Genomic DNA, 16981 nt, shown 5'->3' on the forward strand with positions numbered 1-16981 from the left:
GCAGGCTGTGGGAGATACCTAAGGACGGTCCTATGGTCCCCTTGAGCCCTCAAGGTGCCCTGCCTGGTACCAATGCGTAGGGCCTGTGGGCAGATGGGCCCTGCTTCTGGATGCATCCCAAAGTTTTGTCTCCCAACTGAAGGGCTCCAGGGTCTCGATACCTGAGAAATGCAGAGATAGGAAGAGTAGCAGCCTCCACATGGGACTCTGGTAGATTGGACCCCCTTTTACTTCTCCTTAAGCACCTCAGACCAGGCCAAGCAAGGTATCAAATCATGCCTACCGCCAGGCTGAGGAGATGGGGGCTATCCGCGGGTCTCTCAGGAAGATGGCTATAAAAAGTCCTGCCAGGGACAGGCATTTGGAGAGCGGAAGAATCTATCCAAATAAACATTTGGAATTGGGTGGCTGGCGTTTAAGCCCGGAGGTCTGGGGGTTTCTGGGCCGAGGAAGAAGAGCAGACGCTGAGAAGGGTGTAAAAATCCCACTGTTAACCTTCCCCGCCAAGTTCCCCTCTCCTTGGCGCCTTCTCCTGGTCTCCTGGCCGGATTTTCTATTATAAATTAAAGTTTCTAGAGGGGCCTCTGTGGCGTGCAGTCTCGTGGTCTTCCTTCGTTTCCTCAAACAAGCTGACACTCCCTGTGCCTCAGCACTGAGTTTCCACCGTCCCCATCTAGAAAGGCCTCACAGAAGCTAGAGAATCCTCGACACACATTAACCTTGTACCAAAACACAGAGTGAACACAGTGGTCAGTTACAGACTGATTTGGGAAGAGGCTTTGCTCTGGCCGGGCTGACGGAAGGAAGGGAGGGGCAAGCAGAGCTAGAGTGCCCGGAGGAGGAGAGGTCTTGGATGGCGGTAAACAGTGTCGGTGCGGATGCGTCTCTCCGGTGGGTAACTGGTTTAGTCTAAGCCATTTCATGTAAAACCCACGAAGCAGAGGAAGTATGCTAAGAACATAAAATTTAAACCGCAATAATGAAGAGATTTCCTAGAATAAAACGCCGATTACAAAACAAAATCGGAGAAACCCAAGCTTCCCGAAGTTTACATTCCCCAGCGCTGGAGCAGGGGCGGGGCCTTGGGGTTTGGAGCGGGAAAGGAACCCGCAGTCCAGGCGGAGACAGTCAACCAAAGGGGGCCAGAGCACCGAGGATGGACAGACGGCGGTTGCACTCGACGCCGTGTATTTCTGGTTAAGCAAGGAGCAGCCTGGCCTCATGTATGTTCATTTTAACGAACCATAATACCTTTCCTTCCAGTAAGAAAAAATAAATCAAGATTTTTGTTGTTTATAAGGTAATGCAAGTGGGGAAGAGCTCACCACCATAAGAAAGAACTTTGCAGAGAGGGAATGTCCTAAGAAAGGCTATGTTTCAGAGACAACTTTCTTCTTAAACTGTCTGCGAAACAGAAATTCAGATATTCTCACCAGGGATAAAGAATTTGACATGATTTGTTACTGCATGCATTCTTACCCGTAGATCTGTAAAAATCAGTAATTAAAATAAAGTTGATAGGTTTTGCTGCAATGTGTGGAAGCAGCACTGGATTGGGATCCCAGACCACCACACACACACACACACACCCCACTCCAGGCCAGCTTTGTCACTTCCCCAGGTGTGACTTGGAGCAAGTCATCTGATCTTTCTGAACCCCAGTCTCCTTACGGCTAAGGAGAGATAACTGTGCTTTGGTCAGTGGGATGGTGACCTATGGAAAGGCTTCTACTTGTGAAGCCTATAAGGAACAAATTCAGGGTTTAGTATTTCTTGACCAGGGGATCCCTATCAGGGGAGGTTTCCATAGGCAAAAGTGGGGTCCCCAAGAAAGAATTTTAGAGAAAAGCCTCTTCCTGCTCAGATAACTAAAGTCACCAACCTCCATATTTCTGTGGAGTGTAGGGCAGTATTTAGATCCTCAGAGAGAGAAAAAGACTTCAAGCCAGCTGAGCTTCTCCTGGTTGGAGCTGTAACTACAATGCCTACAGGCTTTCCAGGGCCTGTCTAGCCTCCTGTAACACTCTGCAAAGTATAAGTGGTATTTCTTGCGAGTTTGAAGAGTTTAGGTAAAACGGATACCATTGTCATTTCGATTGTATAGGAAAGGGAGCCTTTAAAAATCCCTGATATTTTAGACTGCTTGGATTTTGGGGTTTGGCAGTTTTTATTCTTCAGTCTTTGGGTCCTAAAACCTTTTAGGGCCTGAGATCCAATGTACATGGAACTTCTAGGTGTGGACAGTCAGAGAGGATTCAGCAACAGTGATATTGACTTGCTTGCTGAATTTTCCCAAAATCTGTTGCCCACCATCCCCACTTACAAAATAAGATGATTGCCTTCTTTTTCTTATGCTTCCACCTGGCGAATTCTATTCCCACTACACACACACACACACACACACACACACACACACACTGAAGGCTATGTCAGTGGGGTTCCTTTTAGATACTATCTGTCCTCCTCACTCCAATTTCTGTTGTATTTGATTATTTTTCAGACATTCAAAGCATTGATTTAGTGAGCCTACTATACATACTTAGTTACTTACATTTAAACTATTCCATGTAAAATGAAAAAAAAAGGGGGGTAAGAAAAAAATACCATGAATAAATGGGGATCCACCCCCAAAATATGTTCCCAAGTCACTCAGAAAGAAATTCTTAGAAGTAGAAACAACTGCAAAACCCCTACCCCAACTCAATCAAAACATCCCATCCGGAAAAGACTGACTTGTTTCTTTTTTCTATTGGAAATGAGCGGTAAACTGAGTTCATTTTAGCCATGTTTTCTTAGCTGACTCTCGGCTACAATCAAGCCATTTTCGGACACATTCCCATGTAGGTACCAGGGGTGCTCTGGAGGAAGCTGTCGACGCCTGTTCAGCTAATTTAGGTTTTCTTTGTCTAATTACTGTGGAGCTTAGGGAAAAGGAGCCCGGCTCAGGGCAGTAAACTGACACTCGGTCTCTGTGTGTGGTATCCAGGCAGGGTTTGATGGAAAAAGCCTGCTTCCACTCAACTTCAGGTCACTGTCTGGGGCCAGCCCCAGCCCAGCCCCCAGCTTCCCCCCTCCCANAGTTATAGGTGGTCGAGTTTTGCTGGGGATGGGAGGTCGTCCTAGCAAAATGTCAATTAGTCTGTGGTCCCTGTTTGAAAGAGGGTGGGTAGGTGAGAGGGAAAGTGGCCGAGAGAGGAATTAAAAGGCCGAGGAGAGCCCTGGAGAGAGGGGAGCAAGATAAGAGCCGGAGCCTGCATCCAGGTTGGGAGGGGGGAGGAGTGAGCTCAGAGGCAGAGCCCGCCCTCCCCAGNGGAGAAGCCGCCCTACTCGTACATCGCGCTCATCGTCATGGCCATACAGAGCTCGCCCAGCAAGCGCCTGACGCTCAGCGAGATCTACCAGTTCCTGCAGGCGCGCTTTCCCTTCTTCCGCGGCGCCTACCAGGGCTGGAAGAACTCGGTGCGCCACAATCTCTCTCTCAACGAGTGTTTCATCAAGCTGCCCAAGGGCCTCGGGCGACCCGGCAAGGGTCACTACTGGACCATCGACCCAGCCAGTGAGTTCATGTTCGAGGAAGGCTCGTTCCGCCGCCGGCCGCGCGGCTTCAGGCGGAAATGCCAGGCGCTCAAGCCCATGTACCATCGCGTAGTGAGCGGTTTGGGCTTCGGGGCCTCGCTGCTGCCGCAGGGCTTCGACTTCCAGGCGCCCCCGTCGGCGCCGCTGGGTTGCCATGGGCAAGGTGGCTACGGAGGCCTCGACATGATGCCCGCGGGCTATGACGCAAGCACCGGCGCCCCGGGCCACGCGCACCCGCACCACCACCATCACCACCACGTACCGCATATGTCGCCCAACCCGGGCTCCACCTACATGGCCAGTTGCCCTGTGCCCGCCGGGCCTGGGAGCGTCGGCGCGGCTGGAGGTGGCGGCGGAGGGGACTACGGCCCGGACAGCAGCAGCAGCCCAGTGCCCTCGTCCCCAGCCATGGCAAGCGCCATCGAGTGCCACTCTCCCTACACGAGCCCTGCGGCGCCCTGGAGCTCGCCCGGCGCCTCGCCTTACCTCAAGCAGCCGCCCTCCCTGACTCCCAGCAGCAACCCCGCGGCCTCTGCAGGCCTGCATTCGAGCATGTCCTCCTACTCGCTGGAGCAGAGCTACCTGCACCAGAACGCCCGCGAGGACCTCTCAGGTAACGCAGTGAGCCTGTAGCCGCCCGCTGGCGGCATCGCCTCGAGGCTCTCGGGCTCCCTGGCTACTGCAACTTCCAGAGAGTCGCCACAGCCTGGGGGCTGAAGACACTGGGACGAGGGGTGCGGGGGGAGGGGGACGGGAACCTTATTCATCAGGGGTAGAGTTGAGGTCACCCTCCCCTCTCTCATAGCTTTGCCCAAGAGCTGGGACCCCAGAATATGCACTGGCAGGAGGATGGTGCAAAGTCGCCTGCCTCCCTAGGTTCTCTGGGTGACCCTATGGAGTACAGGTCTCAAGTCTCAGGACCGACGTAGCTTAGAGAGAAAGCATGTTCTTGGGGGAGCCGGGCCAAGGAAATGTATCTGCTTCCCTTTGTGTGAGAGTGTGTTTAGTTTGTTTTGCTATGCTTTCCTCCCAAAGTAAATGTCAGAAAGGGAGATGCTCTGTATGTTGAGGGTGTGGGTGGGGAGGGGTTGCAACTGGGCAGGAGTTGAGAGGAAGGGAAATGAAGGAGGGGCAGATAAGAAAGGAGGGGACACAGGATCTTTCACAGAAGGGGGGTGTTTCTAGTGGGGAGGGGCAACAGCCTGTTGAGGAGTCCCTTGCCTCCCAACACAGAGCACCTACCTTGATGATGACAGTCTTTATCCTAGGCCAGGAGGACCTGAGGCCCACATTGTGCCTTTCCTGAGAAATACTTGACTCTTGGACTTCACTTGTGTTGCTGGTGTAAATTATGTTGGTTGAAGATTATGAAAATTTATTGACTTGCCTAAGGCGATGAAAGGTGGGAGGGGGACAGTTGGGGTGGAGGAGAGAATTTGAATATTTAGCCAGGTTTATTGAGACAGTGGAGATAAACTCTCTCACATTAACTAACCCCTCTGAAGCATCCACAGGCTGCAGATTAAAATCAGGCTAATTTGCCCATCAAATGATGCTTTGGCTCACACTTACCTTTTGCCCATTTAGAAAATGGCTCACAGGATGATGCGTACATATAAATGTTTGTGAAGCAGTGTGCGACAAAAGCTTCAGGGGAAAGCCCAGAAATGGGCAAAAAGACATTGGTTCCCTGGATGGTGAAATTTCCCAAATAGGCCTTTTAAATGCGGGTCTCAGAGGTTAACTAAACAAAGACAGTCTCGGCAGGACCACACGGGAGAGGATTTTAGCCTGACTTAACCCACTGAGAGCAGAGTCTTGTTCAATTTTTATGGGAATTTCAACAAGTAACCAATACAGACGACCTTTCCCTCTCTCTCTTTTTTAATCCCCTGGGACAGGCTGTCACTCACCGCTCACCCCTGGCGGCGCCCACTCCCCCGCTCTCCCACTGCCCCTCTCTCTGCCCTGCCCGCTGCCCTACTAGCATTCTCGTTCTTCTCCAGTCAGGCTCTACTCACTTTAAACCCAGACTCCGAGGTTTCGTAGCTGCAGTGAAACAGTACTCTAAAAATTAAAAACAAAAGAACGAGCAAGAAAGTGACATGATTCTTCTTTGAGAACACCCTCGCCCCTCTCAACACACTGGGGCGCACGCACAAGTCCCAGAAATTCGGGGATGCGGAAACAGAACACTTGGAGAACGAAAACGGCGGGACCCAAGCAGGCCGGCCTCCCGCAGCGGCCTTCCCAGGGAGCCTCGCACGACCTTTGGTCAGAGCTTGGGGACGCTGGGGAGGCCAAAGTTGGGGCCAAAGCTGACCAGGACGCTTTGCTCCCTCCCTTGTCTTCTGGGTTTCATCCCTTTCTTCCCCACCCCCTCCCACCCTAATTGGCAACCTCCAGTCGACGAGAGGTGGGGGCTCAGCAGGAGCAGATTGGGTTCGAGGGCGCCTGGTTAGGAGTGCGCCGCCTGCGCGGCCGCGGGTCACCGAAAGACTACGGTCCAGTGAGGAGCCCGGAGGCAGAACAGGGCCGAGACTTTGTGACAAAAAGGTTTTCCCCGGCAGATGCGCGCGCGCGCGCACACACACACACACACACACAGCACACCCATTAGGGTCCGAGGTCCCAGTCCAGACGGGCGGCCAAGGCCCGCCTGCTAAGGGAGGCCCCATACTCCCCGTTAAGTACTGTGAGCCTCTCAAGAAGGAGCTAGAAACCCCTCTCAAGAAGGGTTTTTATCTCTCTGGTCACATCAAAGAGCTGACGATGGTCAGCGGCCTTCGGTGGTAAGCATGAACTGTAGCCCTGGGTCCCGCTATTTTGAGATCGTAAAACTGGCACCGAGAAGTGCTGTAACGTGATGGGTGAAGGCACCTGTGTGCGGAGAGCAACAAAGATACACCAGAGCGCATGGACCTATTGCTGCTTTACGAGAGCAGGGCAGCGCGCCTTTGGCGACAGTAGGTGTTATCGGGCAACAAACGTAGCCCAAGTTAAGGACCGCTTAGCAGCCTGGTGGCTCCATGAGCCCTGGGTTGCTGCCAGGCCAAGGCGGTAAGAGCAGGGCGCGAGCGCTGCGGGCGGGCGAGAACGGTTTTCACGCACTTAAAAATCGAATCCGGCCCGGCACCAACGTGTGATTTATGGTGCCATAAGACTCTGGCTCAGAGGCCTAATCCAGCCTGGCGCGGAAAGAGACCCGATCCGGGAGAAGTCCGGGCCCTGGCGCGCTGCGGACACGGCCGGCCAGTGCGCCCCGGGGCCGGGAGGCGCCGAGAAAGCAAAAGCAAAAGTCGGCAGTGGGTTGGCGCCCAGAGGCCCGGCTCAGGGCCTGGGCACAGGAGCGGCCCGGGAGGAGAGGACTGAGAGCTTTCTCGGTCCTCTACCATCCCGGAACTATCTTAGGGGCTGCCCGCGCCGCCTGACGCCTAGGTCCGCTGCTGAGCGCTTATAGAAGGGCATTATCTTCTCCCTGGAGTCCGGGCTTCTCTAGAGGAAGCCTGAAACTTTCAAGACCTACGAAGACCTGTACTTTCTTTCCAGGGCCTTTGTCTTGCAAAGGGATTGTTTTCTGTCACGTCCTTTTGGCACATGGAATAATCCCTGCTGTGACCTGCTACTCTAACTGGGCCAGTTAGTTGGGAAATCAGACTGGAGGCTCAAAACAAGAAGTGGGGGCGATAGTGGTGTTTCTGGAGCTGGGGGCTTGGCCTCTGCAGCTGGGGCTCTGGCAGCAAGGGCCAGGAGCCCTGCGTTTAAGAACCCCCACAGAGAGCGTGGGTCAAGTGGTCCCAGTGCTGGTGCTCCCTATGCGATTAAAGCTGTCGTGAGACTCGAGAAATAATACGGGAATTCAGGCACAGTAGAAGTCTGCTGAGAGGAAGATCGTGATCTTTGCGGGTACATCAAAACAAAACAGTGATTGCACATAGTGATTGCAGAGTCCTCCGCAGACTCAGTTTGAAACTTTGAGAAACTTCTAGAGATTGGGTTTGCCTGACCAGTTTTATAACAATAGACAAAAAGACACACCAACCCCTTTCTTAGCCTGAATCAAAATAAGGCATGAACTAAGTTAAAATTTAAAAAGTAATATGTCCCATCCTCAGCTGGATGGCTGTTTCTGAAGTTTTTCTTTTCTTTCTTCTTTCAGTGGGACTGCCTCGATACCAGCATCACTCTACCCCGGTGTGTGACCGAAAAGATTTTGTCCTCAACTTTAATGGCATTTCTTCTTTCCATCCCTCTGCAAGCGGGCCATATTATCACCATCACCACCACCAAAGCGTCTGCCAGGATATTAAGCCCTGTGTCATGTGAATGGAAGGAGGGAGGCCATGCCAAGGCCGCTCTCTGCTCTCTTCCTCCGACGGGCAGAAGGAACTGAGGTGGACTCCCACAGTATGCACGGAGCTAGCAGTAAGTAGCACAACAGTCACTTAGCCAGAACCCCCAGGCCAGCGCTGTTCACGAATACTTGTCTACCATTGGTAGGACAGCCCCTGGTAAAACAATGCCCCTCATACAAATATGTGCAGGCTCCCAGTGAGAAGGAGAGCCAACTGCGAACTCAACTTCTTAGCGGAGATGGTAAAAAGTTACCACATGAAAAACATAAACATGTAACTCTGGGATCTTCATTACCTTCCGTAATCAGGGTCTGAAAAACGCAAGTTGTGTGTATGTGTTTTTCTTTGTCTATGAAAATTTTTGTGCTTTTCAAAAAGGCAGTGCTAAGCACAAGACTTCAAGAAAGCCTCATCTTGTTGCCTAGCCAAGTAAGAAAGTTCTGTTTCAACAAACACTAAGTTTGGATACAGGTGCCAAAGAACATTATTAAGAAAGTATTTAGAAACAATGTGTCTAGTTTAAGAAAGTGGTTTTCAGTATTGAGACAATACAACGTTTTTTTTACAAGGTTGTTTTCTACCACCATATTTTAAAGATATTTTTATGATTTTCGTGTATACTCACACTTTGCTTGTATTTTAAAAGAAGGATATATTTGCACTTATGTATACTTTTACAGTTTGCCAAACTATTTTGATGTAAAATTTTTTTTCAATAAAATATATATAACAAATAGCTGTTTTAGGGATCTATTTCCTCCACGGGTGTCCTGGGATCACCAGGTTCTCTTCTCTGCCAGCCGGCAATGCAACTCTACACTGTGGGGTGGTTTTTGTTTTTTTTTTTCCCTCCAAGTTGTATAATTGACATTGTGTGGGGTCTGTGCCTTGAGTAACACAGGCCAGGTTCTGATTGTGGGTCTTCTCAGGAGAGAAAGAGAAGAAGGAACTTCTTCTGTTCTTTCTTTCCTTCACCCAAGCTCTTTCTGGCTAAACAAAAACCAGAAGGTGAAAGGAACTTAAAAGAAAACGAGGCAAGATAATGAAAGCAAGAGTCTGATTTGAGGAAACCAAGTTTCATGCCCCTTTTGTTCTCTTTTCTGTGGCCAAGGAGAGTTTTGCCTTTTGCTCTTTCCTCTTCCTCACTAGCAAGGAGTGACAGGGCAAAGTGGAAAGTCACCACCTAGAGCTGGGCTGATTCTGGGCTCCTGTGAGCTAGGTGGAGGCAAGTAAGGAGTAGTGTCCAAAGAATAGGACCAGCTTCCCCTTTTCAAGTCAGAGTTTTGTTGATTACATTTTTTGTGGGTGATGGTCAGATCCTGAAGTGTCCAGAGGCAGATGCAGAGGTAATAGACAGTCTGTGAGCATTAAGATCTTTTAATTTCTTTAATTTCAGAGTAACAGAAGCAGGTACTCATCCTCAAAAAGGTGTTCTGTGACTGCTGTCTGTCCCTATTCCCAATTCAGAGCCTGGCCAACCCTGCTTAGCAGGAGCACTCTCAATCCCCACACATCTCTCCCCTTAGTCCCTTGTCCCCTATGCTCTCCTTCCTTTTAAAAAGGGATCTCCTTTCGGGATATCCTTCAGAGCCCCTTTTCCTTGTTGGCTGTCCAAGGTTCCCCAATCATGAATGCTACAGGCAGGGCTGGTAAAGCTCTGGATTAAAAAGATAGAGGCTGCAGGACCTCCTTCTTAACAGCCCACCCTCCTCTGACGAGTCCTTCCAAATCACGGACAGCTTCGATAACAGCAGTAGGGCTGTTCTCAACCCATGATCAAGCTGTGGGCTTTCTTTCCCAAATTGGGGCTGGTGTTCTTTGTTTTGTTTTTGCTTTTACTTTTGAAAACTTACCTTTGTTTCTCATTCCCTAATAAGTCTTTCTCCCAATCAGTCACCAGGCACTTAATACCACTCAGTAGATATCTCACACAGAAGATTTTTGTATTCCAAGCAAATTTAAGTCCAAAGACAGTCTCATTAGTAAAACATCTTGTTTTCAAAAATCTTAACCATCTTCCTAATCCTTAGGTTTCCTTTCTATATTTTCCAAAATTAAGCAGTGATTTAAACATGCTTTTTGTGTCTACATTATCATATTTGCAGTTAAATAGGGCTTTTTCCCCCCCTTTTATACTGAACTACACAAGGGCCTGCTATAAATTATGAAGTCAGTTTCAGAGTTTGCTCCGACCACAGTGCTGTGTTTACATTCCTTCCAAGGCAGCCGGCATGGTCGTAATTTATATCCTAAACACTTGAACGTAACTTGTTTATACAGAGAATGACAAGACCTCAAAGACAAAAACGCTGAGTCTCTCCGAGGTGACTGCTTTGGAAAGGCTAGCACGCCCCCTTGTGGCACAAGGAGACCCAGACACGCAGTGATTCATGGTTATTTCAAGCTGTGGAAGAACTTGACCCATTTTATGGTACTTTTCCACATCCCTATAATGTGGGGATGTTGATTCTATTTACAGATGTGTACTAGGTCATGGCTAACAGGGTTAGACCCACGTTTTCTGACTTCGGTTCATTTCACTTTTTTTTTTTTTTTAAGTAGGCTCTATACCCAGTTTTGGGCTTGAACTCATGACCCTGAGATCAAGAGTCCCATACTCTAGCCAAGCTGCCCCCATTTCACTTTTTTTTTTAATTTTTTAAATGTTTTATTTATTTCTAGGAAAGAGAGAGAGACAGCGTGAGCAGGGGAGGGTCAGAGAGAGAGGGAAACACAGACTCTGAAACAGGCTCCAGGCTCTGAGCTGGCAGTCAGCACAGAGCCCGACGCGGGGCTCGAACCCACGAACCGCGAGATCATGACCCAAGCGAAAGTCGGACGCTTAACCGACTAAGCCACCCAGGCGCCCCCCCATTTCACATCTTTTAAACTCAACATCACATATAAGAACTTCACATCGGTGTTGCAGACACAGGCACAAGGGCAATCTTCACTTAGAGGGCCCACCCCCAGGTTCTGACTGGGGAGTGAGCTCGAAAGTTTATATTCCTAATAAGTTCCCGGGTGATGCTGATGATGTTTGTCCAGGGGCCACACTTTAAAAACCAGAGGTCTGGATAAGCAGTCTCACTTACAGATATTTTATAGGTTAAGCAAAGATCTAAAAGCGTTGTGGTTTTTTAAAATAGTTTGTCCACCCAGATATCTCTGTGATTGATTACTGGGGAAGTGCAAGGTCTAATTTTGAAAATAGAAACCTGCCCATTTTTATCCAAAGTACTGAGGCCTCTTATTTTATTCTAGTAAACTTTGCAAAGAAAAGTCAGGTAGAATCACTAAAGTCTACCTGCCTCAGTAGAGGAGTAAGTCTAGGTACTTACACACACCAAGATGTTGGAATTCTCCAAATGGAAGGATGTCATGATTGGAGTAAGCAGGGAAGGAAATCCTTAATAAGTTATAAAATCTTTTAAGGATGAACACAGAAAAGACAAAGGAAGCTGTGATCTCCATAAGAAGTAGTGATTCCTAGATACAAATGGGTCAGCAGAATCATGCGTGGGCAGAGAGAAGAGAGAGACAGAGAGATGAAGAGAGAGGGAGGGGGAAAATAAGAGGGTAAGAAATGGGGCTGGGGGAAGAAGGAGAGAGAGGGGGAAGGAAAGAGAGGGAAGAAGGGAGGGAAGAAGACAGAGAGAAAAGAGAGAGACGAGAGATATCTAGAAAGGAGAAGTCTCTGAAAAATATTTCATGAATCCCTGTCCCAACGCTAGCAAAGCAGCCTTTGAAGTTGGACTGCCATCCTCAGAGGCAACTATTATCTCTCCAAGCGTGCAATGCCAAGACATTGACTGAAAGGGTCATGTACTTGTTTTACTTGGCTTCTGCCTGGATTCTGGGAAAGTAAGTGAATCCTCTAGTTGTGCATGCTCAAGTTTTCTGAACTGCTGAAGCAACTTCTAGAGAATTTATGGAGAATAATTATTTACATTTTAGAAAGTAGAAGTCTGATTTCAGGGAAAAAATTTCAGGTGCACAGTATATATATGCCACTGTATGGTATTACTTGGAATTAGCACCTCCTTCCTAAAGGAAAAACTCTCTTGTGGATTCATATATACCTAATTACTGTTCATCATGGCGATTAATTCAAAACAGAAACCAACTTATTTAGAATGGAAATATATTTTAATATATTTTATCAGAACGGAAATACAGTTTACCAAACCTGCCTCTATGAAACACTATCTGAGCAAGGAAAAACACCACAGATGTAGACATTGGTCCAGAAAGGGCCACAGCACATGGGTGTCAAGATCATTTGGGAAAAAATGAAAGTCCTGGAAGTTCTTTTGGAGTTCAGGATGCCCTGAGTCCACAGCAATCCAACTGATAAATATTCAGCTCTCCAGTTCCTAGGGGACATGTCCAACCCAGTGCCGATTCGCCAGTCCTCTTGGCATAGCGTGTGCAGGAAAGAGAGAGAGGAGTTCTGAGAATAGTGTGGAGGCTGTATCCTCAATCACATTCCTGCCCCCCCCAAAATATCAGTCATATCCTATTTTCCCAGCTTGGGAGTTTCTGTCCTACAAATGGAAAGGGACCCAGGGAGCCTCAGCCAGAGCAAGGCAGTGGCTCAGGCCCCCAGACTGCATCATGCCACCTCTGAGAACTGGCAGAGCACCTCCAGCATCACAAACTGCTTTGAATTAGATAGGGTTTGACCTCAGAGTGTGGGGAGAGGAAGACCTCCTCCCTCTCCTGGTGATCAGTGGGATGCTTTTCATGTGCCACTCCCTGAAAGCAATCCCTCATCTACAGAGAAAATAATTAATCCTCCATCACTGGGGGCTCTGGCTATTGTCATTTGGACTTTATCTAGGACCTTTCACTCCCATTTCCTAAGCACTTCTCCATGGTGCCCCTCTCATGGTCTGTTAGTCTGTCTTTGTCATCCTCACTTTGTTTTATTATATAGAAGATGGAGACAAGGCCTAGGAACAGCATCCGGCAGTGGGTGATGAGGCAGTTGGTGTGTGTCCCCTTCACTGGAGGCAGGGGGGCACTGTCTACATGAACTCATGTCATCCAAGTTCCCTTTATCTGTTCACCTCAGCACTAAGCAGTCTGAAGCATCAGTAAATCATGAATGGATGAGCCACAGAATGATGTATGCCAATGACTAGTCTTCAAGATGAAGGAGAGAAACTGCTATTAGGAAAGAATCACTTTACTGGATTGAAATACTAGTTGCTAGGTAACTAGGCCAGCACTTAGTGTCTAATAGAGATTCCAAAGATGTCAAATCAGCTAACATGCTCCCATGTTGGGGGCCAGCAATTACTTGAAAAGACATTTGCACATTCCACAGTGGGTCACAGCTCAAGTGCCTGGTGGAGGGACACAAGGAACTTTGAAAAACACTCATAGCCATTCCATCGCCCACCCAGCCAGCTGAGTTGGCTCCTAAAGAGGGGGGCCTGGGACACAAGGTTCTCAAAATTTCCCCATGGTGCTTTTACTCTTCTGGCCAAGATTGATGACCACAAATGAAGATTACCTTGTTTACATTTTACAGAAATCTTTGTGGAAGGTGTTATCAACATAGTCTTGCTGGTTTGCAGATGAGAAAAGGCCAGCCTAGCCATTTAGCTGGTGTCCACACTGGCTCCTCTGTCTGTAAAGCACATGTCCTACAGCTTTGGCAAATCAGATACCCAACCTTGTCCCACACAGTCACATAGAATCTCTGAGTGGGACTGAAGCCTCAGGAGTCTTGAAAACTCCCCAGGTGAAGCCCTAACTCTATCTTCCTGCACACTGGGCTGAATGGCAGGTCTGGCCTCAGATTCTTCCTTTGTGTTGAGGGCAGACCTATAGGGAAGGAAAGCACAGCTCAGCATGGCCACATTCAGCATGGATGTAACTTCACAGTAATCACTTACTAAGATTCTTCCCCAGGAGAAAAGTTGAGTTGGGGAAAAACATACAGTGTAAGGGCATGGGCATTGGGTTGGGGGAGTAGACACTGGAAAGGACAAACAAGGAATGCTGGAGCCCTTAACCCTCTCTTAAGGCTACTGGAACTGGCCAACTGTGGCTGTGCTGAATCGCAGCATCACTCAGCATGTCACTGCAATTAGGACATCTGAGTGATAAAACAGGGTCTTACCTGCCCAGGGCTTCCTACAGGGCAGTTGTCAATATTGTAACTGGACAGTGATGATGACGGTAATGATGTGCAGTCCCCAGCCCCTGTGCACTAAGATTAGTAGTCCAGCCATAGTGTCAGGAGACAACCCTCTCCGTGACTGGAAGCCAAATGCATCAGAGCTGTTGCTTAAAGAAAACACACATGGGCAGACATGCACACAAACACAGAGTCACTCACAGACACATGAACACATGAACACAGACACACAATCTTCTATTCAGTTGTGATTTAGCTCTAAGTAAGGAAAAGCTGACATTTTATCACACCTGCCATCTTTCCAAATCTCCAAGTTGACTGAAACTGTGTAATAGTCACCTTCTGAGGTTTCTTTTTGCTAATGGCAGGACTTTCCCATTATTTAATTCCAGAAGTGTAAAGAACAGCCCGTTTTAAATTAAATGGTTATTTTCGTTTTCCAAGACCAAACTGAGCCTTGTCCCAGCCATAGACAAAGCTGAAACCAGGGCATGGTACAAAGTTGTCCAAGGTATGCACAATACTTCCCAGAGAAGCACCACAACAACATATGGCTATTTATGGCATGGTGCTTGAAGGGTGCTTTGGTTGCTCCTCCAAGTGGTGAGGTCCTAGTGGGCTCTGCTTCTGTCAGCCTCTGAACACTGGATGTCTCCTTACAATGGTAAGAACAGGAAGGGTGAGCAAGAAAGATAGCCTCTTCCTTTTGGATGGTCCCTTCTTTATAAGCAAGTCCCAAGTCTCTGGAGGAGCCAGATACGTGACCAGCAGGAAGTTCTCAACTAGACTGAATCAACCAATGAATGTCTGACCCAAGAGCACACAGCTTTGATTCTTCACTAGCAGAGAGATAGACAAATGAATGCCCGTGAACAGTCCACTCTAAGCTGTAGGGGTGAAACCCTGTTTTTTATCATGACCAGAAAATATCTCTTGCAGAGAGTACATACACTAAAGAAAATGTCTCTCCAAATAGCATACCCTATTCACTGAGCATAGGGGTGTATGAAGAGCAGAGATGTCAGAAGCAGGCAGAGCTGGGTTCTCTGAAATCTTAGCTCCACCACTTACTGCATTACTTCAGTTCCTGGTGCCTCAGTTTTCTAAACTAAGCAAGGGGGATACAGATACCAACCTTAAATATTGATGGGGTGATTAAAAGGCTACAAAGCAGTTAGTTCCTGGCATAATGTAGGTGGTAAAGATACAGTTTCTCAGTTTTCTACAAGCATAGAAGCAGAGCATGGTAAAGCTGCAAAAGACTTGATGTCATTTTATGTATAAACTGAGTCCCAACTAAGTCTTAAATGGAGGAGAAATGTTGCTATTATCAGAGTATGCAGACAGAGAAATTGAGCACAGGATAGTTTTAAGTATTATAAGTATTATTTTACTAAGGCTACCATAACAAAGTACCACAAATTGGGTGAATTAAGCAATAAGAGGTTTTATCTTCTTCCCCTCTCAGTCTTGGAAGCCAAAAGTCCAAAATCAAGGTGTTGGCAGGTTTGGGTTCTTCTAAAGCCTCTCACCTTGGCTTGTAGGTGGCTGTCTCTGCCCTGAGTCTTCATGTCATCTGTATGTCTGTCTCTGGGCCCCAAATTCGCCTTTATATAAAGACACCAGTCATGTTGGATTGGCACCCACCTTAATCACCTCACTTTAACTTGACTACCTCTGTAAAGACCCTATCTCCAAATAAGGTCAATAGGAGTTAAGACTCTAACATGTCTTTTTTGGGGGAGCACAATTCAACCCATAACAAATACAAACAAGATCACAGCTGAACACAAATACACTTGACTTATTAAGGTCCCCAACCCAGGGCCTTCTCCACTGCCCAAGACAATTTAGAATAAGCAAACTCTCTGAAGAATGCTCATGATAGCTGAGCCACTGAAGCAGGCCTTCTTTGCTCCATCTATCTCCTTTAGTGTTGAGTGGCTTGGAGCTAGATTTTGTTTCCTTCAGCTAGAAAATACTCTATAGTCAGCAAGTAAGAGAGCCTTAGTCCCTGACTTGTCTGTATTCTCTTGGGCAAAACCTCCAGAGTACTCAGACATGGGTCCTACAAGGATCACACCTCCCAAAGGAGAAAAAAAAACAGGAAAATGATTTTTTCCCTTTTTGAATGGGGAAGAGGTAGTATTATGAACACAGTATTATAAACATTGAGTGTTAGGAGAAACAGCTCTCTTTGGGGTTACTGGATACTCAGGTTCTCCACTGACCAGCATGCATAATCTATCAGTCCTTAAAATAGTCTTACAGTATTTGCATTACTAAGTCCATTTCCTAGATAAGCAAACTCATTCACCAGTACAGAGCTAGTTACTGGGAGGGCTGAACCCCCAACCTGAATCTGTCTGCCTGCACATGTCTGAATTGGGCATTAGGAAAGGAAGGGATGACAGCTGCAGTCAGATAGGCATGTCCAGCATTCCAGGGTGTCTGCAGCATCCACCCTAGCAACTCATGAGATGTGGAGGCATTTGTCCAAGGAGCTCATAAGTTGCATAAGGCACAGTCCACACTATAGCAGATATCTCCCATCCTCATCCCACATGAAGGAACAGATGCCTGATGAGGCCAGGCAAAGGCAGTCGAGCTTCCAGGACTCCTCCCCTTTTTCCTAAGGGCCCAAGTGAGAGAGAAGCATCACCACAACCCTCAGACCTCACAACATGGGTGGTTGCATGGTTCTCCAGGATCCCATGCTGAGCAACCTGATCTGCTCTCAGATTAACTTCCCACCTTGGGTATAGCTGGTTCTGCCCAAGAGAAGGCAGAACTCCCATTCCTGCAGAGAGGTGAATTGGGAGGTGTGTTCCAGTCTGGAAAGGGACTTCAGGGAAGCATGGAGAAGAAGAAAGCCATCCCTCAATGTCTAGGATGAGTC

The 16981-nt window shown here is 48.0% G+C and overlaps 1 protein-coding gene across 1 annotated transcript; it reads left to right on the forward strand.

Moving 5' to 3' along the window:
- The first annotated feature begins 3319 nt into the window (after positions 1 to 3319).
- On the forward strand, positions 3320 to 8612 carry FOXF2 (forkhead box F2). The gene is made up of 2 exons (XM_077769990.1): positions 3320 to 4189; positions 7736 to 8612. Exons 1-2 carry the CDS (start codon positions 3349 to 3351, stop codon positions 7900 to 7902), a joined length of 1008 nt encoding a protein of 335 aa, XP_077626116.1. The 5' UTR covers positions 3320 to 3348; the 3' UTR covers positions 7903 to 8612.
- Positions 8613 to 16981: the final 8369 nt, after the last annotated feature.

This window comes from Crocuta crocuta, unplaced genomic scaffold (genome assembly GCF_008692635.1).
Source record: "Crocuta crocuta isolate KB4526 unplaced genomic scaffold, BGI_CrCroc_1.0 scaffold24, whole genome shotgun sequence".
NCBI lineage: Eukaryota > Metazoa > Chordata > Mammalia > Carnivora > Hyaenidae > Crocuta > Crocuta crocuta.

What these genes read in the sequence shown, in the direction of transcription:
- FOXF2 (XM_077769990.1), top strand. Translation starts at nt 3,349, where the DNA reads ATGGCCATACAGAGCTCGCCCAGCAAGCGCCTGACGCTCAGCGAGATC. An exon ending in CGCCCGCGAGGACCTCTCAG is followed by an intron (nt 4,190 to 7,735) that starts GTAACGCAGTGA and finishes TTCTTCTTTCAG; the next exon opens with TGGGACTGCCTCGATACCAG.